At 37.5% G+C, this 25,963-nt stretch overlaps 4 protein-coding genes across 5 annotated transcripts in view; 3 read left to right on the top strand and 1 right to left on the bottom strand.

Annotated features, from left to right (window-relative positions):
* The window catches only part of LOC110466019 (nuclear pore complex protein Nup160-like), a 35,407-nt gene extending 33,001 nt beyond the window's left edge, over positions 1–2,406 (top strand). Inside the window, exons 34-36 of the mRNA XM_021522270.1 lie at positions 1,140–1,277; positions 1,450–1,554; positions 1,848–2,406. Coding sequence (XP_021377945.1) covers positions 1,140–1,277; positions 1,450–1,554; positions 1,848–1,919 — 315 coding nt within the window. The 3' untranslated portion in view covers positions 1,920–2,406. The remainder of the gene's footprint in view (positions 1–1,139; positions 1,278–1,449; positions 1,555–1,847) is intronic.
* Positions 2,407–4,463: 2,057 nt separating this feature from the next.
* LOC110466009 lies at positions 4,464–13,566 on the bottom strand. 2 transcript variants are annotated; one of them, XM_021522250.1, is made up of 7 exons: positions 12,778–13,566; positions 12,018–12,146; positions 9,005–9,101; positions 8,562–8,783; positions 7,951–8,153; positions 6,684–6,825; positions 4,466–5,546 (listed from the first exon to the last, which is right to left on the bottom strand). In XM_021522250.1, the coding sequence occupies exons 1-7, from the start codon at positions 13,206–13,208 to the stop codon at positions 5,517–5,519; spliced, it is 1,254 nt and encodes a 417-aa protein (XP_021377925.1). In that variant the 5' UTR covers positions 13,209–13,566; the 3' UTR covers positions 4,466–5,516. The 2 variants fall into 2 exon arrangements, with proteins under 2 accessions (XP_021377934.1, XP_021377925.1); XM_021522259.1 differs by lacking the exon at positions 12,018–12,146 and having other exon boundaries at positions 4,464–5,546.
* A 3,998-nt stretch (positions 13,567–17,564) lies between these two features.
* LOC110466194 (craniofacial development protein 2-like) lies at positions 17,565–18,077 on the top strand. Its single transcript, XM_021522562.1, has one exon. It carries the CDS (start codon positions 17,565–17,567, stop codon positions 18,075–18,077), a length of 513 nt encoding a protein of 170 aa, XP_021378237.1.
* A 3,300-nt stretch (positions 18,078–21,377) lies between these two features.
* On the top strand, positions 21,378–25,708 carry LOC110465714 (proline-rich protein 2-like). Its single transcript, XM_021521726.1, has 3 exons — positions 21,378–21,496; positions 23,446–23,801; positions 24,086–25,708. Exons 1-3 carry the CDS (start codon positions 21,484–21,486, stop codon positions 24,191–24,193), a joined length of 477 nt encoding a protein of 158 aa, XP_021377401.1. The 5' UTR covers positions 21,378–21,483; the 3' UTR covers positions 24,194–25,708.
* The last annotated feature ends 255 nt before the right edge of the window (positions 25,709–25,963 follow it).

The raw sequence follows: 25,963 nt of genomic DNA, 5'->3' as shown, positions 1-25,963 counted from the left end.
CTGGGATGAAGGATTACCAAGTTAGTTCAAATGAATGACCTTGACCAACTTTCAAAGGTCAAAGGGGTCAAATGTCATAAAATCTTCAAACGACTTCTTCTCAATAACCAAAAGGCCCAGGGTACTGATATTGGGCCTGTAGCATGCTGGGATGAAGGGCTACCAAGTTTGTTTAAATGAATGACATTGACCCACTTTCAAGGTCACTGGGGTCAGATGTCTTAAAATCTTCAAACAACTTCTTCTCAATAACCAAAAGGCCCAGGGTACTGATATTGGGCCTGTAGCATGCTGGGATGAAGGACTATCAAGTTTGTTCAACTGAATGACCTTGACCAACTTTCAAGGTCACAGGGGTCAAATGTCGTAAAATCTTCAAGCGACTTCTTTTCAATAAGCAAAAGGGCCAGGGTACTGAAATTGGGCCTGTAGCATGCTGGGATGAAGGATTACCATGTTAGTTCAAATGAATGACCTTGATCCACTTTCAACCTAATGTCCTTGTTCGACAATCAAGGTCAGAGGCGTCATATGTTTAAATCTTTTAATAGGTTCTTATGAAATCTTAAGATTACAAGTGTTAGATTAATAACAGGTGAGCGATGCAGGCCCATTGGGCCTCTTGTTTAGAATTCGTAGGAGCTGCCTTATCAGGCACTAACTACTAGTCCTATGCCACCTGGCTAATATCTCCCTATGTGTGTATGCCTGTGTGTGTGCTAGAGATGTAATGTGTTCTATTTGAAGTGGGACTGTTTTTCCAATGGCATCATTTATAGTGCCACCTCACTTGAATGCTACAGCACAGATACCACAACATCCACCGCAGACCAATTTATACTCCACCTGGGTTGTTGGAGTTGTGTGGGCAGGAGAAAAACAGTTTCTCTGAATATCCATGCGTACGACGACTTCAGAGATCGAACCCCGCGTGGAAGGCCAGAGTGTTAACCACTCAACCAATCCGCTCAATCACGAGAATTTACTGCATGATTTGTCAAAAATAAAAAGTTGTTTTTAGATATAATGAACTGAAGGGAATTGTTAAACATTCCCTTCAGTTGCCAGTCAATTTTCACTGTAAGTTTGCAGTCAGTTAAAAGAGTTCTGATTGTAACACATTGTGTTTGGTATTACAGGGGTTGAACACAGCAGAATTGCTGAGAGTCTATATTGATTTTGACATGCTGGAAGATGCTGTGATTTTGACCATGGAATATATTGATGCAGTCATGGACTCTTTTACGGGTCATGGGAGTGAACTTTTTAAACTACGGGTAGGTTTCTCCAAACTGGAAATCAAAAAGATTTTATTTTGATTTTAATTAACTGATCACAGTAAAGCCAAGATAACCTAAAAAAAAAACCACACCTGAAAATAGACTTTTTATTTTTCTGTTTCTAGCTATTGTTTTGTTTGATCTAAGAAATTGTTGTTTGCATCGACAGGGTTGCCTACAAAACCACACCCAGACAGCCTGGCTGCCCTATACTAGTATCGACCAGCTGCTCATTGCACTGGGGGATCACAAGCATGACCTCACACATGGCAAGGTAAATGTCAGAAGTAACCAGTAATTGGGGAGATTTGACCAACACTCAAGTTAAAGTAAATACTACCTGCTTTGTATTGAAGGGAATGATTGACAGTTTAAAACTTTTAACTGGGATGTTTTAATGAAATAATTTGCTGAAGCTGTTATAGTATTTCACAACTGAATTTCATTAAAGTCTTTTTAAACATTCAAGTTAAGCCAAACAATGATCTAATTTGAAAGAGCTATTAAAATCGGTGATTATAGCTGAAAAATCGTAATTAAAACCATTTAAATATTGTGTCGTTTCAGCTGTATGATTCACTACAGAACAAAATGACCAGCTACTATAACAAGCTATCCGAGCAGGACTATGACAGCTGACACTGGCTTACCTGATGTGTGTTTGTACCGTCTTCATTGTCTCCCTTTACTCAGTCTTCAGACCAAAACCAACTTGTCATTGTGAATGCATCATCAGTGTCACTTTACGTCTAATTACTCCAAAAACTATCATTTCAACAGAAACAACATCACTTTTGGGTTATATTTGTGCAGTATATGTATGGGAAAATATCTGAAGATCTCTATGTATTTGGAATCATTTCCACCACCATTCAAGAACCCTAAATTTTAGGAATCTGGCTATTAAATTCATTTACGAACTTTCTGTCCCAAAGTTGAGCCCTGAACATAACAGAAAAGTCGTGACTGTTTTCTCTAACTGTTAGGTAATAAAAAGGGACTTGAGGAAATTCACTATAAAAACAACTTCTGTTGCTTATTGAGGAATGGATTATATTTTGACTTTTTGTTATCTGTATTGATGCCAAGCAGATGTATTGAATAAACTATGTACATGTGAATTGCTCCAAAGCTTTTGAGTCATTTATTCTCTTCATTCACTCTGTCATATCTATGCATGTTCTATTTTGGTGATATTAGAACAATTTGTTTCCTTTTGACATCATTGCTACTTCAGACACGAATAGACGATACTGCAGTGTACTCTCCACAAAACGTTGCCTCTTATTCCCGGTTACCAGTTAGGCTATTTTGCTGAACTTGCATCGTAATACAACACAAGTTAGCATTTCAATTTCTAATGAAAACAATACACAGTAGAGCCTTGATAACTCTGACAAGGTTTTATTTCTGCTGAACTGTGTACTGCTAGATTTGCAATAAGTCCCCTATAAGACTAGTGAGACACCTGGATTAATTTAAGGCTGGACGAAAGAGGTCTAAACTGTTGTGCTTATTCAGTCAATACAACCCTTGTCTATACAATTGTATTATCTATCTGTTAATGGTTTAAGTACCCTGTCATTTTTAAGCCGCTCTTGGCGAGAGCCGAGCGGCTTATTAATTCTGTCCAGAGAACGTGTGCATAATTCAGTCTTGCATGCTTCCGCTATATAGTTTCGTTATTGTAAATAGAAAGTAGAATCTCTGACACTCAATTGTGGGTTACATAAAGTCTTCTGATACTCTTCTCCAAGTAATAATCGATACTTTTTATAATTGCTGAAAACAAAATGTTTATCTCCGGTGCATTCTACGAGTGTTGTGGTGGTGAAATTCGTGCACTAGGTTTGAGCGTTTTACTTTTAGCAACTCGGATTGTGGTCTGAGGAGTGTTGGTGTGTGAAACACATATGATTCGAGAAAGCACATGTGAAGACTGTCAAGCATTGACGCTGTCTGTAGAAGGAAAAAGTGAATATATATACTTATAAACCGTATGAGTGATGAAGTATAACCTCTTTTTTGATGTTTCAAACGGAAACGTAATATGACATATCGTGCTTAGGTTGATAACGGTAATGGCTCTGAACTGTGTATGCTTATCAAACACCTCTGTAACACAGCATGCTATTTCTGGTGTATTTAATTATGAAAGTGTAACAATTGAAGAACATGACACAACTGCCGCAGCTGTTTGACAAGAATTCGCGCTGTGTCAAAATATTATCCAATCCGGTGTAAGGGAAATAGCTCTTATGTTGGTAAAGTCTCATTGGGAAATATAATTCAAATATATTCCAAGAACATTTGTGAGATTTTGTATATTCAATGACAGTAAAAAAAGTCACTACATATATTAATAATTATTATTAATATGAATAAAAAATAAATTAAAATGAAAAGAGTACAATGTCTCTTTTCTCCATGCATGTTTTCCCACTACTGTTAATTACCTTCATTTCACAAGCACAAAATGCACCTATTCTTTATTATCCATTCATCGATTGCCATTCTGCACGTAAATGCTCATGTCACATCACTGGAGGATGATAATTAATGAAAATTACAACAATGCGTCACACTTAAAGAGGGTGAAAAAAGAGGAGAGGGAGAAATGTTTTTAAGGCATCATTTAGGAGGTGATTGATTTTGGAAATCCCAAAGGCAACATCATCACATAACCCAATTTTCAATAAGCAGAATACAGAACACATATCTGAGGTATTATAGTAGATACTGATGTTCAACATGTTACTGAAGCAATTAAATTTAAAGTGGTGAGCAGCTTTAATGTCACACTGACATAATTCTAGTTTGGTTTCACCTTCAAGGTCACATCAAGGGTAAAAGGTTAATTGTAATGATTGTCCTAGTAAAAGCTTGCGTGCCTGCACATATTTAGAACTTGCCTGCACATATTTAGACTACATACCACTACAAGGTCAAGGTCACAGCAAGGGGGTCAAAGTTTCAATTATGATAGCAATGCTTATTCACAGCAACTGCCCATCTCGTGAAATTTCTGATTTGAATATACGGGTCAAATGGTCATAATACCCCTCCAGGCAATGACTGGTTTATTTTGATGAAACATCATAGATGGATGTCTCTTTGACTAGATAATGTGTTGCTTTGAAGGTGCCTTTGATAGGGGCTCCACTTAAAAGTAGGCCAAAAAATACAACTACAAAGCATGATATATGTACTAGCAAATATGTAATCTTGTTTTAACGAACAGAAATACAGCACTTCCCATGAGAGCTTCTATATATATACTATTTATGGATCCACATACACAGTACATATATCGTACACAGTTCACAAATCAAAATTTAAAAACATTAGAATCAGTCATCATCCTACTTCAGCAAACCATAATAATGTAGCTGTATCATGAATATTACTGGACTTAAACAACACTCACATTCACCCGAAGTCCGAGTCAGACACATAAAGCCAGACTCAGACACAGGATCCAGTTGCTCAAAGCTTGATTAGCTATTTAACTTTTATACAAATTTTCATACATTTATCATTTACAAAATACTAAATTCACATATAAAATAATAATAAAGCTACTATTTACAAACATGGCTGGACATTAATAAATGAGGACTTGACATAATCACTGCATCTAGCTTACAGATCCTACATCTTCAACATTCCAATACATGTACACTGTACACTTAGCTCTCAGGATTCCTTTTTCACAAAACATTTTCATACATTTCAGAAGTGATCAAACAACATTTGCAGTATCTAGCAAATAGTATTATATCTCTGGAGTCGTACTGTTATTCCACAATCACAACAATCACTTGACAACATTCTGCATATGATTTAACTCTGCTTGAGCCTGTCATCTGCTTGCAGAGCCAGAAAACATTATTTTTGTCGTCTTTTGAGATAAATAAAGTTCATTGACTTTCATTTGACAGATTTTGCCAGGAACGGATCCTAACAGAAATGATCATCAGTCTTGTGTTTGCTGAATGTATCTCAAATAATATTGGAAATAGGGTCATCTTTATTGCTATATGGCCAGTAGGAAAAGTAACAGAAAAATATCTTCTCTAATATTGTTAAATTGTTCACTTTTTAAGACAATATTGATATTTATCTCCTAATAAACCTATGCGTTTTAAGTTCAAAGTTTAAGTTTGACCAGGAAAATGTCTGCCATTCATCTCTGACAATTGAATGTCTGGAAATCTGAAGCTTCATAACCCTGGGTCAGTATGGACTGTACTTGATAAGAAAGTCCTGTAAACAAATAGAAAATGGTGGAAATTATAATTATAATAAAAGATTTGTCTAACGAGTGAAATTAAAATGAAGATGGTAAAACATCAGCCAAATGTTGAAATCCAGTAATCTATTCCTTGTCTTGAGTCTTTTTGAAAAAAACAAAAGCAGGTGGTAAATTTCTGGGTAAAAATAGTTGTTTAATGTAAAACAAGAGACCCATTGCATGCATTAAGAGTCAGAGTGTCCCATATATGGCAAATAATAAGGACAGTCTTTATACTATAGGGCAGTTTGAACTGTATGAAAGCGCCTGTGGTATACTATGTTGTAATTCCGGTGGAGCCCATGGTGGAACAGAGCCTGGTCGAAGGTTGATTCTAGTTGATGTTGAGTTTACATACTGGGCTATGGACTGACCCCTTTGTATACGTGCTACAGCTCCCCCTGTGAATTTGGGCAGGAGCTGAATTACACCAAAGTGTTAAGGCCCAAATGAAGCTGTTCAGCATATGAGAGCCCCATGAGTTAGACTCAAAAATTCTCAAAGTCTCTGTTATTGAGAAGCTGTTTAAAAGTTTTAACACATAAAAATGCAATGTCATGTGACCTTCAAAAAGGGCAGGGATAGGCACTAACTTTTTTGCTTGGTAGTCCAAAGGACTAGTTGAATAGATTATTTACAAGTCCTTCGTCAATGTAAGATTTCCTGGTAAGGAAACATTGTGATCTACAGCACGAAACATCAAAAGTAATTGACTGTAGAGGACTTAAATAACTACTGCCATAAAAATATGGGTAAGTTTTAGGGAAATTTTGACAGTTATCATGCAATAAATATTTCCTATTTCAAGCAGTTTTCAGAAATTTTAATTTTTAGAAAGTAATATTCTTATTTTATAATCATATATTTACAAGTCCAAAGGACCAGTTAGATAAGGTGATTCACTAGTCCTTGCTGAAATCTACTAGTCCAGGACTAGCGGACTAGTGTTGGTGTCGACCCCTGAAGAGTAAAGGTTATTCATTTGAAAAAAACATTAGTAAATGCCCGATCAGGGAAGGTAAAATATCAGTTGTTTAATGAAAAATGGTGGAGGGGAATATAAAAAAAGCAGAAGAAATTAATTTAGTGTGGTTTAAATGTCACATTACCTTGTCATGCTTGTTTCCCACAAATCCTTTTAAAAAGTGGATGTATCGGGCTCCAAACTCAAACACTGTAGCTTTGTCTGTTTTATCTGACATTCCAGGGACCAGCTTTCGCATTACATCACAGGCATCCTTGATCCTTAGTCTATAAATGCAATGTAGTACAATGCTGACATTCTATGAGTTTGAGAAAATAGACTTGGGATAAGTGTTCCTCCTCACATATAGGATTAAAAGTATTGGGGATATCTTTGTTAAGAGAAACAGTATGTACTATTATTTCATTATTTTTGTGAAATACTGTACATGAATCACAATTCTAACAACCGCTTACAAAGTGGGCTGAAGGGCTGAACCATGTTTATTTAATTAGGATGAAAGTGGCCGATACATACCAGTTAATGTTGTGGTCATCTCTTCTATTTAATAAATCATTTTAATACTGAAATATAATTCTTTTCTCTCTACAAAGTAGTGTTATGTGTTAGAGAGGACAATTTTATTTTTAATGCTTTGATCCACTAGGGATCCTAACCAAGACTCTGGCTGACTGCTCTGTCCTGAATACCAATTTAGAGCTAAAGAAATATTCCAGTAGGAAGTAGTTTATATTTTACCAGGGGGACATACTTTTTGCCCTCAAGGAAAGAGCTTGTCCAAATTGTTTTCCATCAATATAGATGCTTGTGAAAGCAAGCCCAAATCTTTCTGTAAAAAATTCCCATGACCCGAAGTGGGTGCCATTGCAAAGAGATGATTATTTCGCAATGCCTCTGCTAGGGATAAAAAGGGACCTCTTTTTTACTAGACCAATGTTGTCTCTATCAAGACCATCCGTCCATCAACTTTTCCTTTAAAACACCTCTAGACCTGAATGGCTCATTCGATTTAACTAAATTAGACTTTGAGCATCCTTGGGCAAAGGGGACTCAATTTTGTATAAACAGAGGATGTGCATGGAGGAAATTGAGGTAAAGGTTTTAAGGCTTCCCAATTTCATGGGGCAGAAAGTATGGACCAAATGAGGTACGGCTGTCGCTGAGAGAGCCAATATTTCTTGATTATTACCAATCATCACAATCAGCAGGATGATTTCAAGTTATGTAATACTGATATGAATTATTCTTAGAACAACACTTATGTCTCTGTATATGGCATTCTTGTATGCCAAAAATCATACTTTAATCATTTGTGCTTGGTACTTGTGGTTATGTATAAACCTGTAAGACAACAGGGAACTTTCTATTTCGCCATGTCTTAGTGCCCTCACCTCCTGCGCCTTTCCTTCATATTGTGTTGTTCCCTACTCTCTTCCCCAGTGTTGTTAAACAAAGAAAGCTCAAACTGCATGCTATCACGATCTGAGCTTGAGTCTAGAGGAGTCGGTGGACTGTCAGAAGAGCAGTTGTGAGAGTTGTCCTCATCTTCTCCACTGCTGTTTAGCTTCAACATTGCTGGCTTCTTACTGTGCTCCTACAACCAAAGAGATGTATCATGTAAAAGTGGAGGATCTTAGCTGTAGTTAGTTTAAACTCATCCTAAATTAAAGTCACATGACAATTGTTCTTTTGTTTCTGGTGCCAACTCCTAATTAAGCAATAAGATGTCTCAATAGGTAAGTTGAATTTGACACTAAAGTGATCCTAGCAGCACCTTATCAAAGTTTTGAATACATTGTTTCTGAAGCTTTAATGTAAAGTGGTCAATGATGTTTTCAAGAAAATGCAATTTATCAAAATGTTTAGACAATTTGAATTCAAGTAGAAAAGCTACTGAGCCAGTTCAGTCTGCTGTGTTTTTCTTATTCTGCCGACTGCCATACATAGACGTCTTAAGTAACATATTATTAGTTGATATACATTGTATTACAATTCTACTAACTCGTATGTTTGGTGTGACAAAATCAGAGGTGTTTGGGGTGTTAGCTGTGGGGGTGAGTTGCTGGAAAAGCTGAGGAGAGGATCCATCACTAGGTGCCAGGTACAGTAGCTGTCCAGTTTTGGGATGGGGAGTAAATAGACAGTGATCCTGGCCATTCATAGGAAGAGACTGTAAGGCTCTCTGACCGGTCACAGGAGTACTCGTCACCAAACTTGTACCATTCTGAAATAAAGAGCAGAGGGCTTAAATTCAAGGCAAAGGTCATACAGTTCATATCATAAAGAAACCCCAATAACATATAATGTCTTTACTTCACACCAATATAAACAGCTGATAAGTTTGCATAACTTATAATAATATTATGTTTTAAAAATCTTTAGCATCAAACCATATACCCAAGTACTTTTTAACAACCCTACGACTGACTGCAGGGCAATGCTTACCTGAGAATGAAGAATTGTACCAGGCATTTGTGCTGTAGAGTTTACTGGTGTAGATTGAATGTTTCCTGTGGCAATTGTAGGTGTCAAACCAAGAGGCCTGTGTAAAGTAAAAAGTGTAGTATACCTGTAACTAGATATCTGTATTGTCTTTATTAACACAACAGTTTCTCTCTGCCTATACTGTTGGCATACTTGACCTAAATGAACAGCTAGTGCTAGTGTCTGGAAACTAATTATTTTATTTAAATCATAATCTTTGCTCTCAGATCATCACATCACTTTGAAAAACTGACGTTAAGAGCAAACTTGAGTATCCCCTTCTCATCAGCAGTTTATATACCAAAATGTAGACATATTAACACAATAAAAGCAATTTACAACTGCTGTCTGGAAACAAATTATATATTTTACTGAACAGTTCAGATTATATGACCTTTGACATTTATTAACCCCAAAAGCAATCCCAAGCATCATTCCCTTCCAAATGTGAAGCACTGGAACCAACTACGGATGAAAGAGCAACATGTATTTTTTAACACATGTACCAAAATTCTGTTTTGCTGTAATCAACAGATCATGAGACCTTTAATCTACTTAACCACAAACAATCTTTTAAAGAGGATCACACTCATCGTACTGTGAATTTTTGCACAAGTTTCAATTTTCCTGATTCATATATCCACGAAGTAATTACATGTTTGACAGGAAGGAATTCTCTCTATGAGTAGTATACTGCCAGCTTTTCTGGGTACAAGTGATCCACATATACACAGGGATGTAGGGCTGTCACAATATATCGGAAAACAGGTGTATCGTATTGTACCACAATACAAAGATGAAATTTTGCTGTATTGCAACATTTTTTCGAAATTACATTTTTAGCCCACAGATGATGGGCTATTCAAATCACCCTGCGTCCGTGGTCCGTCCTTAAACAATTCTTGTTATCGGTATTTCTCAAGGAGTACCTGAGGGATCTTTCTAAAATTTTATATTGAGGTTCCCTTTGATCCTTAGCTGTGTAGGGCAACTTTTGAGACTGATCGGATAAACAACATGGCCGACAGGCAGCCATCTTGGATTTTGATAGTGAAAGTTTGTTATCGGTATTTCTCAAGAAATACCAGAGGGATCTTTCTCAAATTTTATATGTAGGTTCCCCTTGGTCCTTAGCTGTGCAAGGCAACTTTTGAGACTGATCGGATAAACAATATGGCCAACAGGCAGCAATCTTGGATTTTGATAGTGAAAATTTGTTTAAATATCGCTATTTCTCAAAAAGTACCAGAGGGATCTTTCTCAAATTTTGTATGCAGGTTCCCCTTGTTCCCTTGTTGTGCAGCAGTGCCTGAAATGGACGGTCGCTTGCTCGCCAATGGCGGTTAAAGTCTTGCTCAAGTTACTAAAAGTTTTCAAAAGTGAGGTAGTCACTGGCCCAACAAAAATAGTTTGAGCTACTGTTGAAAAATTAATGAATAAAAGAAATTATAGTCCCTTCCACATTAATTGGGGGCAGTACATGTTTCAGTTGTCATTACTTCGATTTGAATCTAACTGTCCATGATTTTTTTTTCTTGCTGATTTTCTATATAAATACTGCCAGGGTGTCTTCTTTGAGGTGCGAGTTTTGTGTATTTCTTTTTGGGAAGACCTGAATGGAGTGGATCATGTCAGGTTTTAACTAGGGTTGAAGAAATAAAAATATAATGTTTTATTCTGTTTTACATATATTACAACCATTGTCATGATATGTGTAATTTAAATGTGCTGAAGCATTGTGTTAAATACTGTGGAAATATTTCTTCCCAAAACTATTTGGTCCACCAATATGTCATTTGGGCCAGTGCTTCAAATTTTTTACTTGCCTAAAACAAAAATTTGGGGCAGCCAATGCAGGTTCCCCACTATCCTTTATTGTTCATGTTTACTTTTGAAACTGATCAGTTAAACAAAATGGCCTATCGACAGCCATCTTCGATTTTGGACATTGAAGGTTTGTTAGTATTATTTCTCAGGAATAACCTGAGGGATATTTCTCAAATTTGATATGTAGGTTGAATAGGTTCCCCTTGATCCCTCGTTGTGCATGTTCTATTTTGAGACTGATCATAAAAACAAAATGGCTAAAGGAAGAACTAAACAGATCTTTCTCATATTGCAATGATCGATTCTATTTCTTTCACATTAAGTACTGTACTAGTTAATATGTGAAATGACAAACTCACTTTGAAGGCTGGCTTTCATACACATCAGTATTAAGTTTAGATCAAAAGTTACCTCAAGGTGCATTTACTGTAAACATGACTTGATCAAACAGATTAGAGGAAAGAAGAGAAAGATCAACTGACAAAGAACTTATGATGATGGTACAATGGTGGGCACCAAGATCCCTCTGGTTATGTATCTGCTCTGACAGTGTTTTAACTTAGCAAATTACTACAAATTCGAACAGATATGCCAATAAGCATGAAGCAGGCTTCAAAAAGTTCAGATTTTGTAATCGATGGTTGGTTTGACAAAAATTTGATAATATTCTGACAACTTATTAAAAAATCAAGCACATCCTTCCTATGACAATATATTGGGATACATATCGCAATATATTCATTCTGTATTGCAATATATAGCGATACACCCTTGGCGAATTGTGACCCCCCTACAGGGAGGGGTGATCTTTTGGAAAAACTACAGAATTTGGGACCCACAAATTTATCTGATTTTACAGAAGTTGTTTAGAAACAAACTAAAACAAAAGTATTTCCACATTCAGATGGTGATGCAATCAAAAATCTTCATAAATTTATAAATTGTGATTATTAACTCGATTACTGTCATTTCATTGGAATAACTTAATAAGAGCTGTGTAAATTGTCAAGAAACTTCGAAAGAATATTTACTGTAATACAGGTGAGCTTAGTAGACTGATATACATACAATAATATTATAGGCTGTCGTTAAAAAACACTATTATTTCTAACAGTAACATATGAAACATTAATAATTTAATTCTTACCAAGATATAGGGATATGTGGCTGGTTGAGCAGATTGGGGAGTATTGTGTAATGGTCATTCAGACTATTGGCACCTACAGGGTCTTCTCTCTCCTCTATCTGGTACTGTGGCAATCTCTTCTCGTTTAAACTGCCAAAAAATGGTTTCTTGTAACGAATCAGTGGATAAAAATCAACAATTGGATTTAGCCATTATTTGTGATGCACAAACTTAAAACCTGGCTTGTTCTGCATGACCATAAAACTGTCTGTATTAACATTTCACATTTAGTCTAAAATGGTTTATTGGTTGTACAGGATTTACTAGTAACTCCTATTATTATTAACAGCTAAGGTTATTTAAAGACATTCCTCCATGTGTGTTGTGTAAGCAGGGTATGTTGTATGTTGGTGTATATTCCTCCTTTTGATATAGGCATACAGTAGCGCTGATCTGAATTCTGATGCAGTCTAGAATGGGGTTTTCCTTTGTGATTCTACGTGAAACAGATTACCGTGAAGAAAACATTTTTCATGATTAACTTACTTTAAATTATTGAATGATATCAAAAGTTTAATGGTGTGGATGGGGAAAAAACATATTGACACAGACAGAACTGTAATCTCTTATGAGCAACTGTACTAGCAGGAGTCATCCCACTTCAATGCATAGAAATTAGCTAAGGTGGGATTTTGAGGCATATATATATAAAAAAAACATTTTCATAGTAGCAAACAATGTCTCATTCATAATAAAAAGTTGAGATTTATCTTAAGCCTACCTGTCGTGCAATGTCCCATCAATAGCAGAACACAACAACTGTTGCTGAAAACCAACTTGTCTTGAGATGTGAGCAAGAAGATTTTCCTCGCTTAACGAATTGTCCAAGCCGGAATTAGCATCTTCGTTCTGAAATGATCTTTTGAGTTTTTCAATGTCTGCTTCCGCCCCCGCTCTCGGGACACACTGTTTTTCTAGCATCTGTAGTTCTGCTTCCGATACTCTTTTTATTGTGTTTCCGTTGATGATGACATAATATGGTGCATCACAATCGCCATCTCCTTCAGTTTCCTCACAAACTGTATTTGGAATATCCGCGGTGTAAACTACTGGATCTGAAGTGCCGCCTGGACTGACGGGTTTACAACGGATTACACCACTGTCTGGTGGGCAAGCAGACGACTCATATTCCTCTGAAATTTTGCTGCACATACTTATGTAAGGGAAGGGAAATATCGAATTTGTAAACCAGCCTAAGAGCAGAGCCCGAGAGGTTTCAAATGTCAAGACAGGGTTTTCCCGTTGTAGATTGCTCGGCCTACCGTGGCTACTGTAACAGAAGCGAAGGCAAATGTCTTCATGCAAACTTCCTTATACTACAGCGAATCGTGAAAATATCCAAACGTTGGAACAAAATCTTCTTGTTTGTCGTAACCAAGTATTCGGTCTTAAAATGCTAGAAACCCGGAAGCCAATCAGCTGTTCAACACATTCCTAGCCAGCGGGATTTGTGATCATATGAAGAACGTGAAACTGACTACGAGCTACGCGCGTTCTAACACACTCGTTCAAAAAATCCGCGATCTGACGTAATCGTATTATGTGACGTCATAGAGGGAAAAGACATGCGCATTATGCTACATTCGTTAATTGACGCCCGCAGATCTTTCAAATAAGGAATATGAAGTTTTAAAATACGTACTATAATGTTTCAAATATTTTTAAAATAAAAATAACAAAAATATGTTGGAGTTGTACATTTTGAAAGTTTTAATTTATAGCACAGTAGAGATGACAAGAATTCAGACGTTTTCAAAAAAATTAATGTTTTAAACGGTTCTCTATCAGGATGTTGAGTTTTATCAAAACTGGATGTTAACAAAGTTCACTTTTTTAAAGGGAGGAAATTAAAACAGAAGCTAATAGGGTAATGATTTAACGTGAAAGATTTACGGTACTTCACTGATATGAAATTATCAAAAGGCTACATAACAGCATATTGTTTATACTGGTTTATATATCTATCTGTATCCTCGGGTTACCGGTTTCCGCGCACTTAAGAAGCATACGCGATTTCGTGTTCAAAGAAAGATAACTCGAATACACTAAAAAGAAATTCTCTACAGTGACCTGCAAGAACAAAAGCTTCGTTTGGAATAAAAAATATATCTTTGATCGTCAAATCAAATATCAAAACAACTTTTTTTAAATTTCACCTTTTTAATTTATTTTTCAAGATGTCAAATTAAACGAATTCATGTATTTTTTTTTAATTATTTATTATATTTATTTAGTTATGATATAGAATCTGTTATATTTTTTTTCTACAGTCTTATATCGGTTTTGGTTGATGGTAAGTTATTTCTCATTTTGTTCTGTTTCAAATTGGTGAAAACTGAAGGTTCATTGCATTACAAGTTTTACGTTTCATTGAAAACTCTGTTTATCGATATAAGAATGTCTCCTTGGCTCTTCGGAAGTGGAAAAAAATCGGCGAGGAGATGTGGCCTCATTTGCATACGACATTTTCGTACGTTTGTCAGACTACAAAAAAGACTGGTTCATGAATGAAATATATAACCGTTTTTTCAGGTATGGGTTCATTTTGAGCAAGATAAAAAGAGCATCAAGCAAAACTGCATATTTATGAGTGTTTTTTAATCGGTGATTAAATCTTATGTTTTCCGGACGAACTTCCGGTAATATTTTTGTCAGGTTACTGACGATGGCCAAACGTCTAAAATATCCTTGTGTTGTGTCCAGCAGGTCACATAGTTACGAGATATAGCTTGATAAAATGTCTGCGCGGAAATACATAACGCGCGGAAACTGGTGTCTAGACGATATGTTATACTCCACAGATACCAAAATGGCTTTAATGCTTTAATCTTTAATTTAATTTACATGATAGACTAAAAAGAATATAATTGTATTGATCACCCAAATCGCTATAAACAACACACAGGCAACTTACATGATACAATTTAGATACAATACTTTTTATTTAACGTCGCATATTTAAAACAATAAAACATTGCCACTGTAGTGCTATTCTTGCGATAAACATGAATGATTGATTCAATAACTTAAGCTATTTGATACTTTTGAGTTTGGTTTGATTTGGTTTGGTTTAGTATTGTTTAACGTCCTATCAACAGCTATGGTTATTTAAGGACGGCCTCCCCTGTGTACCAAAAACACGCGTGTAGTGTATGCGTGTGCGTTTTGGGAGGCTGCGATATGTTCGTGTTTGTCTCTTTGTGATAGCGCGGAACGGATGCCGACTTTATAGTGCTCCTCACTGTAACATACTGCCGAAGACACCCAGCAGGACACCCCAGCCGGTCACATTATACTGACAACGGGTGAACCAGTCGTCCCACTCCTAATTTGCTGAGCGTTAAGCAGGAGTAGAAATGTCTCGGCCAGGGGACAGAACCCAAAGCCATCCTCACAGAGGCGAACGCTCAATTAAAGGCCACTTGAAGTGAGGCATTGTCAAGGGAGATATTAGGAAGAAGAAAATTGTTCAAAAAGAAGAGAAAAAAAATGAGATCCCAAATTTAGTCGCCTAGCTCTTACGATCATGCAATGGGGACAGTAGGTACAATTCTTACGCCCTACCTGCAGGGTTCTTTTGAGTTTGATATAACAATACGTGACTATGTACAACACTAAAAAGGGCAGATCAGTGAAAATTGAACATTTTTATTTAATTGGAATTTAGAAACACTCTCGTGAGATTCAGGACATTTTTGTATAGAAGTTTACTTTAATTTAAAATTAAAATGTATATATTTACATTAAAAATGTCGAATCGGCCTACCAAAACACACACAGAGAACATTTTGTGGAAGTGACTTTCCTTTCGAAGTCGGGATATCGCGATCATATCAGTCGATGGCCTTATTAACATGGTCTTCTTCTTCTTCTTCCCTTCATCTTCTTCTTTCAACTATTAAAATGTTTTCGCCAGAAAAATTTAACGATTATTTTAAAAATAAAAATGGTGCATGTTTTAAATCGTGTTCTTATCTCAATTGGATCTACTCAAACGAATTTTTATAAAATTTAACAAATCATAATCAATTTAAAAGCAAGCATGTATATGGAAATTTATAAAACAATAGATACCTAAGTTGCATACCTATTTTTTCAAGCTTTTAAGACAGAAAATATTACGAGTTTGTCAGTGCTTTTTAATAACAAAACAACGTGAACTTCCTACAATCTACTCAGCGCTCAAATTTGTAGCTAAGAATGCCAATGCATCGCCATTTTTATCTGTAGCAAGTTGGTTTTCGCTATGCAAGTTTAAAATAGTCATCATTATGAAAATGATATGTTATAACAATTTTGGTATTTCATTACTTATTTAGGTCAACTGTACTGCAATCTTATTAAAATCAGATGCTGGGAAAGCTTACCGTCTCAAAAAGGTTCTGTCAGCAAGTCACATGTCACACCTCCCCGTTTCTGGTGATCCTGGAAATGCTTAGTAGCAATACTAAGTAGCCGAGTGACAGTGGTGAAAGGCGAGCCTCCAGCGCCTTCAAAAATCTTGAAACCCGTGGCGAAGGGAAGGGCAACCCTAACAGAAAAACCCAAGCCCACCAGGTTGGGGGTTGAGCAAAGGGCTAACAACCCGGGCCCGTATTCATGAAACCGTTCTCATGCTCAAGCATGGAATCTATGCTCAATCCAGCTTACTTGTAACCCACCTAAATCATGTCAACGATCAAAAAATCAAATTCAAACATTGAAAACAGTATTCGGCATCAAGTTTCTTTATTTTTTGTCCAAAACTTTAACAACAAGAAATATTTTTAAAATAATTTATAACTGGAAAAAGAAATTAGACTTGAACACAAAATCCATGCTTGAGCATGAGAATGGTTTCATGAATACGGGCCCTGGTGAAACAATAACGTTACGGAAACAGCAACGAAGAAATCTAACACAACGCTGTGTAAAGATCTTCCATGGGCAACGACTCGTATGACTGACAGTAGTGAAAGCCGAAAGGGGGCTACTGGCACGACAATGGAAGTTCTGAACTCAAAATCAAGAACCAACCTTGGTTTTTGGAATATCCGTACTATGTACGAATCAGGTAAGCTTGCACAGGTAACATCGGAGATGAGACGCTACAACCTACATATCATGGGTGTGAGTGAATGCAGATGAACAGGAACAGGTAGACAGACGACAGTAACGGGTGAGACACTTCTATACTCAGGTAGAGATGACGGTCAACACACAGAAGAAGTGGCATTAATCATGAAAAAGGAAGTAGAGCGATCATTGCTAGAATGGGAACCTGTCAGCAGTCGTCTGATAAGAGCTAGACTGAAAGGGAAGTACATCAACATCACTATAATCCAGTGCTATGCCCCAACGAACCACAGCGAAGACGAGACCAAAGACAACTTCTACCTTAGTCTTCAGGCAGAAATGGAGAAGACAGCTAAGCACGATCTCATAGTCGTCATGGGTGATCTAAATGCGAAGGTGGTAAATTAGGGTACAGAGGATGACAGGGCTAGGGGGAAACATGGATGTGGTAGCATGAACAACAACGGAGAGAGACTGGTGGCCTTCAGCAACATGAATGACCTGGTCATTGGAGGGACCTTGTTTCCGCATCGACTGATCCACAAGCTGACATGGTGCTCCCCAAATGGACGAGACAAGAATCAAATAGACCATTTAATGATTAGCGGGATGTGGCGACGTTCACTAATGGATGTCAAGGTGAGGAGAGGAACTGATGTTGGTAGCGACCATCACCTGGTAGCAGCCTCTATCCATCTCAAGCTTAGAAGCACTGGTCCACAGCCCAAAGGTCACATACGTTTCGACGTGGATAGACTGAAGGATGCAGGTGTAAGAACAGAATTTACCCTTCAATTGAGGAATAGATTTCTAGCTCTAAAAAACCATGACGAGCCGATGGAGGGAGAACAGGATGAGCTCCTTAACAACAGATGGGACATGATTACATCAGTGTATAGACAGAGCAGCGAGAAATGCGTAGGCAAGATACAGAAAGAAGAAAAGAAAAGACTGGATGACACCTGAAACCTGGAAAGCAATTGAGACAAGGCGCGGTATTAAGAAGAAGGTGATGGATGCAAAGTCTGAGAGGCTGAAAGAAAGCTATCTGGAAGAGTTCAGAGAAGCACACAGAATTGTGAAGAGCCTTGTAAGAGCAGACAAAAGGAAGTGTCTTGATGACATGGCGTCAAAAGCGGAAGAAGCAGCAGCCCGCAACGAACAAAGTACTGTATATAAGATTACGAAACTTATCTCTGGGAAGTGTCGCACAAATAACAGCACACTCATAAACAAAGAATGAAGACTACTGACAACTGAGAAAGAGCAGGAGAAGAGATGGACAGAACACTTTAAAGAAGTTCTCGACAGGCAGCCTGGGGCGGAAGAAGCAGACATACAGGAGGCTGGAGATGACTTATAAGTCAGCACCGACATACCCTCTAAAGAAGTCATTAAAGCTATCAAGTTAATGAAGAATGGAAAGGCCCCATGCCACGATAACTTAAATGCCGAACTATTCAAGGCTGCCCCAGAGCTTGCAGCCCCCATTTTAGAACCCCTGTTTAAGATAGTATGGCAGGACGAAAAGATACCATCAGGATGGAACAGAGGAGTAATTATAAGAATACCATATAAAGGATCGCTATATGACTGTAATAAGTGGCGTGGAATAACCTGACTTTCTATACCCAGCAAGATATTGTGTAAAATCATTGTAAGGCGGATAACAGATGGAAAAGACACACTGCTGAGGAAGGAACAGGCTGGATTTAGAAAGGGAAGAGGATGTACTGACCAAATTTTTGCACTCAGAAACATCATAGAGCAATGTTCAGAATGGCAAAGACAACTCCATATAAACTTCATTGATTTTGAGAAAACCTTTGACAGTATTCATTGAGACAGCCTCTGGAGAATCATGCGTACGTATGGGGTAACACTTAAGATGGTTAATGTTATCAGAAGTTTGTATACCTTCTTCACATGTAGTGTTGGAAACAGCGACCTCAGCTTCGAAATCAAGACTGGAGTGCGGCAAGGATGTGCCATGTCCTCGATCCTGTTTAACATGGGCATAGACTGGGTCATGAGGAGGACAACGGAAGACGTACCTAGAGGAATACGTTGGACACTGTTCTCAGCGCTAGAGGATCTGGATTTCGCAGATGACATTGCTCTGATGTCTCATTCATACCAACACATACAGGAGAAGACAACTCGACTCAACAACTTCAGTCAACAAGTTGGACGCAAGATCAACCAAAGGAAGACTGAAGTAATGACCCTCAATGTGCAAGCACCATCACCAATACATGTAAGGGAAACTGACCCCACAAGCACAGAAACATTCACCTACATAGGAAGCACAATCAGCAAGGATGGAGGAGTTAGCAAGGACATCGCTAACAGATTGAACAAGGCCAGATTTGTCTTCATACGCCTGAGAGAAGTGTGGAAATCAGCACAGTACATCACCAGAACCAAGCTGCGTATATACCAGAGCTGTGTGCTAGCAACACTTTTATAAAGTTCGGAATGTTGGCGGATGACAGAGGAAGACTTGTCGAAATTGTCAACATTTCACACAACCAGACTGAGAACAATTCTGAAGATTTTCTGGCCAAGAGTAATCTCCAATGATGATGAACTGATGACACAGTGCAACAAGGAGAGTATGAGAGACATCGTCAAGAAGAGACGCTGGAGGTGGATTGGAAATGTGCTAAAGAGGGAAGGTGACTCCATCACAAAGGTTGCAGTACACTGGACTCCTGAAGGTAAACGGAAGAGAGGTCGCCCAAACACCACATGGCGACGCACGGTGGAAACAGAGCTCAGTGACATGGATCACAGCTGGAGAACTATCGAGCGTTTAGCAAAAGATCGACAGGTGTGGAGGAACTTTGTTGCTGCCCTAAACGCCACCGGGCGTATTAGGCAGTAAGTAAGTAATGAGAGATCTGATTTTAATTAGATTGACTGTACTGAAGAAGGGAAGCTCTTTTGATTGTTGGTTTCGCATAAAGAGAAAATAACACAAACTAAAAAAATATGGCAAAAATAGTAGCTCACGAATCACCCATCCTTCCTCATTATGTGACCGTTTTAGGAAGAGAAACCGTGCTCCCACAAATTTAAAGATTTTGTTTATATTAAATGTTCAATTTGCCAAAAAAAGGTGGTAGAAAATGAGGATTTTTTTAATGTAAAACTAAGTTGTAGGGGAAAACCTAAACTGCTTTTCTAAGAAAAAAATATAAGTGAAAGAACTATCACTTCCATAATTAAGAGAAAAATCATAATTTTATCGTATTGCGCAAACATTTATAGATTTCTGATAACATGGCATGAATTTATGTTTTTTTAACATTTTCAGTTTTCTCGAAAAGATGTATTCTGTTGAATTGAAAAAACCCGAGCACATGATACATTGTTTTACCGTTATTATTATGCAAGACACTCCTACTCATATAAAAGTTTATACAGGATTTTCTTCAGATGAGTACATCCCGAAGACCGGGGTCCTATAGTAAAAAATTTCACTAATCAGAATAACAAGCAAGTCTATGTTTATTTTTGTAAACGACATGATTGTCATTGAAGCATGCCAACTGTCTACTAATGTGCCAGGAGCATAGGGGCCCGGTTTTGGAATTTTGGGTAATATATTATGTAAATTGTAATAATTTCGGTTAATAATACATCAGTAAATAATAGCAGCACTTTTTATCCGGTGTTTATACACATTCTAAAACCTTATAAAATTCGAGGGCACCGAGGTATTAATTGAAATTATTACAATTTACGTCATACATTACCCAAAATCCTGCAACCGAGGCCCTGTGACCAGGGTCTGGGATTGAACTTCACACCTAGGCTACATTCGCGTTACCGGTTGAAACGGTACGTGTGGCGCAGAAATTTTCCACGATAAACGAACACACTTGGACCGTTCTATAAGCAGAGCTAAAAATCCACAGTTTCGGAGAATAAAAAACAATGTATCAAGAATATTATGCCCTTCTCTCACGCGTCCACTAAATTACATAACGTATCTTAAAAACTACATGTGGCTTGACATTGTTTTAGAAAGAAATAACGCAAACTAGCAATATTCAGCAGTTTAGTTTCGGCCAGGTACGTCTGAACCCCTCAATCTACACGTACCAAATTTTCCTGAGGTCAGCCTCGGTCCAAATCTGTACCTGTCGTTTTCTTTACAGGTTCAACCGGTTCAACCGTTTCAACCGGTAACGCGAATGTACCCTAAGGTATATCGCGTTATGTAGCGTGTTTAGAGTTATCTCTCCTGTACTGTGTAACTCTCCAATGTTAGGGCTTGGGCTTGGATTGTAAACAACGGAAACGTAATCAACAGGAGTTGTTATACTACATCGATATTTGGAAAGAAGCAACGAATCAGGGAATCATGTCCGAACCAAGTAATTATATCTACGATTAGTGATACGTCTGCTAGTGTTTAGATCTCACTTACGATATTAATCAGGATGTTAAACACATCCATTCAATTAGGTGACATCATACACGGATCCTGTTTACTGCTTCGTAATAATTCAGTCCATACAGACGTATTAGTCGCAACTTTGAAAGAGTTGAGATTCCCATCTTACAACCATATACAATGTCTTCAACTGCTGAGCATATTCATAAAGAGACGGATACACATGTATATGCTATCAGGATGGGCCCGATTCTGACCCCTCCCTTGAAGTCTATGTCCCTTAATCATGGGTTTGAAATGCATATGGTTTGGTAGTACTAATATTAATGCCCGCCCTCCTCTGACGACTCCACGGGTGCTGGGCACACTAATAGTAGTATGATGTGTATACACTATATAATGATATATACACATCATATTACTATTAGTTACTTGTCGTCAGAAATTATGCTATCACAGCTCACCCTATAACTAAATATATAATTGTGGAGTATTATGAGACAATTACACAGATGATACCAGGATGGCACTGAGTTCTGCCCTCACCCTTGAAGTGACTTAGTCCAAGGGTCATAACTTTGAAACTGTTGAGCTCCCCAACCAATACAATATAACTGTTGGTCTTCTTCTTCGTTCAGTAAGAGACGAATCTCCAAGGATGGAGCAATTTCTGTCTCTGGAAATTGTGCGTGCATGTGCGGAAAACATCAATTTAGTTTTGGTACTGTAGATTAAAATCAAAATGTTTATATAAAGGGTAGAAAGGTTTAGGGGGGAATGGGGTGTAGTGTCGTGTCTCATGGCATAACTGAGAATTAATTGTGAAACAGTGCACTGAATGCACCAGAGTCACACAATTTTCGCACAAAGACATGTTAAACTTCGTCCCCTGGGCAACTCAGGGGCAACAGGTGTTCATATATACATAATGTGAGAAGTACAAACCACCCTTGAATGATTCAAGGCTGTCTGCCTCAGCCAGTGAGGAAGGTAGGGGCTGTCAAGTCTGTTATCATCCTTGGCATGTATGATGACTTGAAAAAGTCCGTGGAAGTCTGTATAGGACGAAAACGATGACTCCCTCGTGTCCTGGAGTCGGCCTTGGTGAGATACCAGTCGGCTGGAATAGCTAAAAGATCATGAGTGATCTTATAGAAGTTGACCAGTCTGGCCTTCGGTTCCTCCTACGGTTCTGCAGGGAGTCCCACTGAAGGGTGTTGACCATGTCCGACACACATCCTGGTGTTCTGGAGTGTAAGTGATTGTGGACATATCTGTTCGTTCTTCTCTGGACAGCCTCAAGCTGGCTGATGGGCTCTGCACGGTATGGATCCCAGGCGGAGCATAAGTATTCCAGTTGAGGTCTGACAAGGGCAGAGTGAGTGAGAGCTTTGCACGCCTGGTGCATCCAGACATGTTACAGCACAAGACTCCTAGCCTTCTATGCGCCTTAGCTGTAATGCTGTTTATATGTAGGCCCCAGGACAGGTCGTGTGACAGAGTTACTCCGAGATATTTGCTCTCTGGAACAACTTCGAGTGATTGCTGGTGGAGTGAATAATTGAAGCAAAAAGGATGTCGTTTCTATGATGTTCTGCTGACAAAGCATTTAAGCAGTGTTGGTCATAAAGGGAAGAAGACTGTTTAATGTTACACACATCATGATATTAAAATTTGCCTTGGGTTCAGCCCAACCATTAAGGCCTTGATTCCTTTGTCATTAAATGGAAATATTTAAGATCCTTATCCAAGAACAATATATATTTACAATTGCTGAGCATGAAGATTTGAATGCCTTTATTCGACCAGGATTGTAAGGGGCCTTACCCTAACCAGTGAATCTTCTTTACAACTTTAAATGGGAATAATCTGCATTTATAGCTTAAATAACCAGATGGGTAATACAATTTTCTGTTTATTATTCAACAGCTGCCCCGCCTGATGGTCCTCCTCCATCCTATGAATCTGTGATCCAGGGCCAAGTAGTACCACATGTCCCTGGAGTTGAGCCCAAGGACAACAGCAACATACCCCCTTATGGGGGATACCCTGTGCCTCAGCCACCATACCCCACCCCAGCAGACGGCTCACAGCCATACCCCGTACAAGCAATGGGGCAGTACCAAGGGGCCTATCCACAGGCAGGATATGGCTATCCTCCTGGCACCGGATCACACCCGGGATATGTACAAGCACAACAGCCTCAGTATAATATGCCATATGGTCAACCACCAGGACAAGTGGGCGTGTCACCTGTGGTGTACACCACCAATACCACCTTAGGGGTACGTAGATATGTAAGCTGTGTTCAGGTTAACTGATGCTGAGTGTAGAATAAGGCATCTGAAATGTGTCCCAATGTTTTGCAGAACAATCTTACCATAATGCAACACTATTGTACTTGTAATGTACGGCTGATATATTTTCGTTTCAAAATTTCACTATTTTTGTTTAAGAGCTATTTAAAATAAGGACAGTTATGATTTAAACATTTAACCTAGGGTCCTGGTTATGTTTTCAGATGTTTGAATGTCCTTAAAATAATTATACTTTTTGTTTACTTTTGTAGGTTAATGCCCAGAACAATTTACGGAGGAAGAAAGCCCTTTTATGTACCACCGTGATGATTGCCACTTTTATAGCAATCATCATTTTCATTATGCAAATCACCCTATAAGTTATTTTGGCTCATCTTTGTGAATGAGGACATTTGTAACAATATCCAGGATTGTGACTGTTGTGATATTTTTATTGTTGTCTGTACAGTTTTTTATATGCTTCACAATGGTTAAATTTGTTAGTTCAGCATATCACAATTATTTTTCTGAGGGAACATTTTCTGATCTATAATTTAGTCTGAATTATTAAGATTTTTTATTTACCGAAATATGTTTGTACTTGCCAACTCTCCCTATTTAGGAGGGAGACTCTCGATTTTGGGCCCTAAAATTTAGCATTTTCAACCAGTGAATTTGCTAAACTATTCCTATTTTCAAAGATCTGATGATTTAACCTGAAAGAACAGCTCAAAAGATGCCATTTAAAAGTGTCATTTTTTCTCAATGGTGTACATACACTTATTTTATTTATGCTTTTAATTCTGAGAATGTGTAATCTCCCAAATGAGATTTAAAACAGTTGGCAAGTATGTATGTTTACCATGTATACAGGTTTTACTTGTGTAAGCTGCAAAAGTCATTATGTATAGAAGGGGGAATGGGAGGATGTGCCAGTAGAAGGGATTTGGGGAGGGGGAGGGTGCTTCATATTTGTCTTTAGAAGTTGGGAGGGAGTAAGGTGGACACTGCATTATTCAAAATTGTCTCAACAGTGTATATTTAAGGATTGAACTGTATACAATGGTAGGCACTTAAATCTTAAAGGGGTGCATTTCGATCCTTATATTTAATATCTAAACAAAAAAGAATGTATTTCATTTTTCCGTTTTTCTTTTCTTTTGGTTCATTATGAGTTTAAACAAACAGTTACAAAAGATGTGGGAACAGCCATTCTTGTGGGAACAACATTATGTTCCTATGGTTACCAGTTCCATTAGGAAACCTATAAATTGGAAACCATTTGTGAATTTCCCGTCATAATTTGAATTTGACCTGAACAATTACAAAATCAAAAACATTTGCATGTGTGGTAATGCTTTTTCATGTTATTGGATTAAAACTACATTTTCGGTTGGAAGATTTATCTTTAAAATGTACAACAGTAATGTAGATATATACAGGTATAAACAGAAAGTGTGTATTATTACACTTAATATTTATCTTTGAGAATCTGGATCAATATGGAGATGGACTTTTACCAAGCTTGGCATTTATTGAACTTACCATATTTAGGTAAATTTTTGTGAATTGTGTAACCTCTTTAATCTTGTGCCATCATTGGTGTAGATATAAATTATAATTAACCTATCTATATTAAAGATAATTAAGATAAATCCTAGGGTCAGTTATATCTTGTCTTGTCTGTAATACATGTCAATCAAGGCTTATTTAATCACGTACGATCGAAGGTGCTTTTTCGCTAGAATTTAGCAAGTATTTTGGCTGCATATTTAAATGAAATAAATAAATAAAAAGCAATTACTTCACTGATAATAAAGAAAGTAGTGTTAGTTACATTTTTTTTATTAAACTTTCTACAAAATATCTTTATTTTACAATCTTCTTCGTAGAGCTTAGGCATTTGACTAAGTTCACTTCCGGTTTTGAGGGCTGAAAAACGTCAGAAAACATGTATTCTGTTTATGTCATGTTTCTGTTAATATCATGTTTTTCTCTGACAAATTGGAAGTGATATTAAGCGAAATTTACTGTAATACCATATCACTTGGACATTTAAATACAGTAATTTCCGGGTTTTGACATCTGAAATGGTCAGAAAAACATGTTTTCTCTTAAGTCATGTTCCGGTTAATATCACATTTTCATCT

The sequence above is a fragment of the Mizuhopecten yessoensis genome, unplaced genomic scaffold (assembly GCF_002113885.1).
Source record: "Mizuhopecten yessoensis strain PY_sf001 unplaced genomic scaffold, ASM211388v2 scaffold1595, whole genome shotgun sequence".
In the NCBI taxonomy this organism is placed as follows: Eukaryota; Metazoa; Mollusca; class Bivalvia; order Pectinida; family Pectinidae; genus Mizuhopecten; species Mizuhopecten yessoensis.
This window is presented reverse-complemented; position numbering and strand designations above follow the sequence as displayed.

Coding starts and splice junctions, on each gene's coding strand:
- LOC110465714 (XM_021521726.1), top strand. Junction 23,802..24,085: donor CCACCAATACCACCTTAGGG/GTACGTAGATAT, acceptor TTACTTTTGTAG/GTTAATGCCCAGAACAATTT.
- LOC110466009 (XM_021522250.1), bottom strand. CDS start 13,208: ATGTGCAGCAAAATTTCAGAGGAATATGAGTCGTCTGCTTGCCCACCA. Junction 8,784..9,004: donor GTACAATTCTTCATTCTCAG/GTAAGCATTGCC, acceptor TCTTTATTTCAG/AATGGTACAAGTTTGGTGAC. Junction 8,154..8,561: donor TTGTCACACCAAACATACGA/GTTAGTAGAATT, acceptor CTTTGGTTGTAG/GAGCACAGTAAGAAGCCAGC.
- LOC110466194 (XM_021522562.1), top strand. CDS start 17,565: ATGAACAACAACGGAGAGAGACTGGTGGCCTTCAGCAACATGAATGAC.